This window comes from Priapulus caudatus, unplaced genomic scaffold (assembly GCF_000485595.1).
Source record: "Priapulus caudatus unplaced genomic scaffold, Priapulus_caudatus-5.0.1 Scaffold94, whole genome shotgun sequence".
Classification (NCBI taxonomy): Eukaryota; Metazoa; Priapulida; class Priapulimorpha; order Priapulimorphida; family Priapulidae; genus Priapulus; species Priapulus caudatus.
Window position 1 is genome coordinate 280,565 of NW_014577155.1, and position 6,741 is coordinate 287,305.

The window sequence follows — 6,741 nt, forward strand, 5'->3', positions numbered from 1 at the left end:
ATATATATATATATATATATATATATATATATATGCATGCAGCCGCTTGGCAACGGAAGAAGTCTTTGTTCAGGAGTATTGGTCACCCCGCCAGCATGTACGTTAGTGGCCGTGGCTGCGTGGGTGGGGGTGTAGAGGTAATAACGCACACCTATATCAGCGGCAATCGACGATGTTTACACTTCTTTTGAAGCGGTTTGAGTTACGCTCGTAGAGGAAGGAGAACATGCAGCCGCGTGCGTAATAACGCGCCGAGCTAACACTCATCAATTATCAGAGCAGTAATTAAATGTTTGTGCTTATGTTAGAAATTAGTAGAACGTAGTTTTGGAGCGATGGCGATCGAGTGTATGCTCTTTGTGGCGGCCTCGTCGTCAGGTTGACCGAAATTCTGTTGACTGTTTGTTTGACATTTTTGTTTAACCGCATATCCGCCCCAAATTTCCGAAACTGAGATTTATCTCCGAGATTCGCCGCAGATCTGCAATATAGCGCCGTATTTATATCCTCCTCCCTTTTCCGTAACACATACTTTATCCAGCAAGGCCTTTGCGCGGGCGAGGCTGTAAACCTTACGCAAATGTAGACGAATTAGATACTAGACGGAATATCAGACGAGAGTACGTCGTTGCGATCTGGTAGCTGCGCATCATCACAGACGTCAGTAGACTGGCATGATGTCCGCGGACACACGCTGTAATCATCGTAGTTAATCTCTCTCTCTCCTCCTCATCACCAGTGAGTCGGCGTCTCATGCGTTAATAATGCGACTAAATCCCGCTAGATAGAGCCCCCGCCGCGGCCAGCTAGTTGATCTCTCATTCGAGATCTGTCCCGGTGTATTTAAATATAAATGATGCATCGATAAATGAATAAATGAATGGATAATGAAAAAGTGAGTGAATGAACCAATCAATGAATGAATGGATGAATAAATAAATAAATGAATATATAAACGAATAAATGAATGAATGAATGAATGAACGAACGAACGAACGAACGAACGAACGAACAAACGAACGAACGAACGAACGAACGAACGAACGAACGAACGAACGAACAAACGAACGAACGAACGAACGAACGAACGAACGAACGAACGAACGAACGAACAAACGAACGAACGAACGAACGAACGAACGAACGAACGAACGAACGAACAAACGAACGAATGACCAAGTATGCAAGCAAATAAACAAATGAACTAATTCATTAATTCAGACAACAGGTCGTATATAGTCTATAGCTTCTACGGGGACAAGGACGGCAGCTTCCCGTTTGTAAACTGTGTAAAAATAAAATAAACCTAGTAAATGTATATAATGCTACACAACAAATCTGATAGATATAACACATCTGTCTTCAGCCTATAATGTGCCTGCGTACGTGTGCGTATGTGCGTGTGTGAATAGTTAGTTAGATGTTTGTGTTTATGCATTAATTCTGCAACTCTTCACCTTTGCCCTTTTCTGAGCAGGAGCGAGATGAGAAGGAGATGCATGAGAACATATTCATGGTGAACGAAGAAACCACGTCGCTCGTATTCTCGCTGAAGAACCAAGTCGGCGGTCTAGCCAGAATTCTGCGTGTATTCCAGGTAATCTTATCACAAACACCATACCTGTATATAATATATATATACGTCTCAAATAAGTATTGACAGGTAGCCAATGAGCGGAGAAATAAAAACGTTCTAAAAACGCTGCTTAGTAACCAAGTGTCACAAGAACTACAGTTTGGCGTGCATGCGCGCGAGGACTCCACACAGACTGATCGACTAATGCTAGCCGCACACTATCCGATTTTGCGCTGTGCACAGCATAAACGCGCCGCACACTATCCGACCCGATCTGCTCCCGATTCAAAATTCGAATCGGGCCAAAATGAGCTCCAGAGCCAATCTTAAGCCTCCCGAGCCAAACTAGAACATCTCGATCCAATCGTAAGCCTTCAAATCGCGCTCGGGTCGGATAGTGTGCGGCTAGCATTACCATCCTAGAATAGCCGACAAATCGAGCTTGACGCCGTCCTAGCAACATTGGAAGAGGAATAGTCGATTAACAAACACGCACATTTCGAACATACATTCAAACAAGGGCAAACATATTTTCCCGCCTAATCTGTCTACCCGCGGGTGTCATCGCGGCTCGTCAAAGCTACGTATATAGAAACGCCGCGGCGTTGTCACACGCGTACGCAGTGAGTTTAATTGGCAGAGCTGTCTCGGTGGTTTTTTTCAAGAGTCAGCATTGCCAATTAAATGTGCGGTGAGTGTGTTTTGGCTTCTTCGCGTGCCCTTCAACGATTACGCGCTCCGGCGCAAGTGTTCGTCACAATATTGAATAATGGCTAGCGAGCTTACCGCACGCACAGCGGCGGTATCTACGACGTCATTACACACCAATGATAACACGTATAACATGTAGGTCCTAATGGATGGCATTTGAACATGAAATATATATATATATATATATATATATATATATATAGTGGAAGCCCTTTATAATGCGATAGTTGGGGTATGAAAAAATCGATCGCGTAAAATGCGGGGTCGCAGTTGCAGTAGCGGGTTGGTTTAAAGTTTAAATTTCCTATTAGTCGGGACTACTAACAATCGTTTTTTCACGTTATATCGCCCTTCTCCGTACCAACGATACGTGTAAAATATACCAAACACATAAAATATCTTACAAGAAAGAGAGAGAAAAAAGAGAAAGGGGGGAAGCCAAGTGAAGATCGCGTCATATCTGTACTGGCGTTATTGTATGAAGCGCGCTATATAGCGGGATAGTATATATATATATTTATTTATGTATATGTCTCTATATATATATTCATACCTAAGATATATACCTCATATTTTCTCCCATACCAGAAATTTGAAATCAACGTTGTACACATCGAGTCGCGGTACTCCACACGGCTGGACTCGGAGTACGAGATCTTCATCAGCATAGCATCCGACAAGGCCAAGTTCAACAATCTCATCAAGGATATACAGAACGAAGTGACGTCACTGACCATACACGGCGTCAAACAGAAGATACCAGCGACACCTACAATCGCTGAATCAAACAATCACTGTATGTATGGCACTAACGTGCATGCACGCACGCACGCACGCACGCACGCACGCACACTCATATAAATATATGTGTGACTATACGTATATGCTATTTGGACTATTCCTAGTCGAACTGCTTATGTGTCCATATCAATAGCACGCGTTTCCTAATTTTATCCAATTTCTATGGACCGATTGCGTTGTTTTAACATGACTTCACTTAGGTGTAAAGATAAAACATTATATGTACACATATACATACGCACACGCGTGTTATAATGCTCGCACGTATTTATTTGTATTATATATATAGTCGTTCGTGTGCATTGCTGTTTAGTTGAATTCGTGGAGGGAATGGTGTGGTTCCCAAAAAAGATATCGGACCTCGACCACAGCGCCACCAGGGTGCTGACATACGGAGCCGAACTAGATGCTGATCACCCGGTAAGAATAATAGATAATAATATAATAAATAAACAAATAATAATAACTAGTATTATTATTATCATCATTATTATTATTATTATTTGAAATTATGTAAACTTTTTATTAATATTTGATCTGATTGTTATAATTTCTTATTTGTGGATAGGTTTAAATAATAATAATAATAATGATAATAATAATAATAATAATAATAATAATAATAATAATAATAATATAAAAAAGAAGAAGAATAAATAACAAAATAAATATGAATAATCGGCAATATTAAACACAAAATAATATAAAACACTTAAAGCGATACAGCAATAAATTAATGATCACTTGTGCATAAATAACTTCAAGGCTTATTCATACAGATTCTAAAAACGGGATACGTAACTATAATGACAATATTTTCTATGAATCGCCGATCATTCTAACGACATGTTAATCTTGACGACGTTCATGCATATATTATTACACTATATTATTATATATGTTATGCCTGACGTTATATTAACGGACGCAGTAATAATACTAATGATCATAACATGGTCGCTTCCTGTGTGATCAACGCGATGACGAAATAAATTACTACTGTCATAATTATCATGGATGTATTATGTATGCAGTAGAATTATCATCTAGCCGTGCTTCGGTTGTTGGAGACGAATTCTTTTATTCGTGTCATGATTGCTATGATACACGATGCAATACGAGCGTAAAGACTACATAATCCGGGGCCTGATGTAAAACAAAAACCATAATTATTCATGACATCATAAGAGTAAAGTTTCATAACTTTCGAAGTGCAGTGAATATGTATATATATATATATATATATATATATATATTTATTTATTTTTGTATCGACGCTGCATCGATTCTAACAGTGAGAGAGTTAATCGAGACACGAAACTAGAGAGAGAGAGAGAGAGAGGCGGGACAATCAGCACGCAATCGATTAAGTAAGCATTACCTACACGGACAAATTACAGAATTAACATCATGGTTACATTTATTCACGATAAATTATGGTTACATTATCGTTACATATAAAATAGGTTACTATTTTCAGTGACCTATAATTAGATTGACCACTTAAGCGGATTTCTCTGTGATTTGTTACAAACCGTGGGCGGGAGAAGTGATGTTTGCCTGAGGAAATTTGACAACGGAAAACTATAACGGAAATCATTAGCTAGAAGCAAACCACAATTGATGTCAGCAACTGAAGCATCCGCCTGGCGTGACTGGCGTAAAACTCCTGCCAATTGGAGTCGTGTTAGGACGCACTAAAAGACAATGCTTAGCAACAAAGTGCCACAAAGCACGACACTTGCGACAAAGTAGCCCACGTTGACTTTCTAGTATAGTACTACTAGAATAGTAACAGTAACAAGAAAGCGCGCATATCTCTCTCGTACGAATGGGTCGACTGATGAGCACTGGTACCGGGACTGGGAAAACCCCTCCACGGCGCTTTCGTATGTTAAACCAAACACGCATCGTGTCGGAGTGCTACCACACGATAATCGCGTCGTACCATAGCAACGAGACGCTGTCGCTAAGGCGCGGATGACAAATTAACCCCCCTCGGACTCGCGTCACGCTGCGACACGCTACAGCGCATGCGCCGAGTTCGGCTAGGTTCGAATTTTTCCCTTTAATTAGTTCGCGCGCGCGTGCGGGCGTGATGACGAGTGCGATGACGCAATCGCTCGCAGACGCCGCGATGTGATGATGCCCGCTGTGTCCCCGCGCTCCACCGTCCTCCGTCAATCCATCCATCGTTAATTAGGGCGCTGCCGTAATCATAGCGTATAGAGTCAGGCAGCGCGACTGCGGGAATCTATAGCTAATATCTCCTCCGCTCTTTCTCTCTCTCTCTCTCTCTCTCTCTCTCTCTCTCTCTCTCTCTCTCTCTCTCTCACTCCTCTCTTCTTTCAACCGAAGATATAATATATATTATCCTGCGACGGTCTTTATTGAGAAAATTGAGAAATATTTATTGGCTTAAAACGGGGTGTTACGTATATTAGAGGAAATCGTGAGCGATAGATGGATACATATCTTTGTATTAGTGTGTTATATAGTTGCACTAAGCTCCAGACATTTTTTAACAGGGATTCAAAGATCCGGTTTATCGCCAAAGACGCAAATACTTCGCCGATGTTGCTCTTGACTACAAACAGTGAGTATAAATAGTTAATTACGTATATGCCATATATGCCGCCTGCCTACGTTCCAACTTCAACGCTTAACCCCAACCTAACTGTTGTCCTAACCCTAACCTTACGCCCAACCCAGGGCCGTAGCCTGTGGGGGCAAGGTGGGGCAGATGCCCTCTAGATTTGGAGCATAATATAAAAAAATTAATTCTTCTACTAAAAGAGAATGATCGTAGTCAGAATGAAGGCTGCCCATCTACTCAAAAGTGCTCGTGAAATACAACCTCCTGCGATCTACATTTTCAAAATTTTCTGTGGGAGGACCCCCAGACGCCCCATCTGTTTCTCACCTCCTCCTTGAAATCATGGATCCGCCACCCCCATGAATTTTCTCAGCCTACGGCCCTGCAACCGTAGCCTTAACGGCAATACCACCCCTAGATCCTAATACACAAATTGCCTAGGAGAGCCCGAAACGGGCATTACACAGAATATATATATATATATATATATATATATTTATATATATATTAAACTGCGTATCTAATCCACAACCAGTAACTATATATAATCCTAAACCCTACCCTAACCTTAAGTTAAACGTTTAACTTTAACATATAGCTATAATCCTAAACCTAATACTGTATATTCCTTACTGCAGCGCTCAGTAAGTTATTATCACGTTTATCATGTAAATATCGTGGAAATTATATATATATATATATATATATATATATTTATTTATTTTTGTATCGACGCTGCATCGATTCTAACAGTGAGAGAGTTAATCGAGACACGAAACTCGCTATGTCTACACTATCACATGGGGCTTTGCTAAACGGCCGTACAACTGGGCAAAGCTATTAGCATTCATTTCGTGGCAACACACACACACGATGTCGACGTTCTGTAATTCGCTTCTGATTGTATCGACACCCGTGGTAATAATGACAAACCTAGCCTACGTGGCTCGCGCGTGTGCGCGTATATATACGTGCTGGTCTGTGTGTGCGTGTGTATGTGTGTGTGTGTGTGTGTGTGTGTGTGTGTGTGTGTGTGTGTGTGTGTGTGTGTGCGTGT

At 41.1% G+C, this 6,741-nt stretch overlaps 1 protein-coding gene across 1 annotated transcript in view; it reads left to right on the forward strand.

Moving 5' to 3' along the window:
- Window positions 1-6,741, forward strand: part of LOC106804951 (tryptophan 5-hydroxylase 1-like) — a 24,022-nt gene that overhangs the window by 4,228 nt on the left and 13,053 nt on the right. Inside the window, 5 exon segments of the mRNA XM_014806368.1 lie at window positions 1,478-1,597; window positions 2,876-3,083; window positions 3,402-3,508; window positions 5,617-5,684; window positions 6,283-6,299. Of these exon segments, the coding sequence (XP_014661854.1) occupies window positions 1,478-1,597; window positions 2,876-3,083; window positions 3,402-3,508; window positions 5,617-5,684; window positions 6,283-6,299 (520 nt within the window).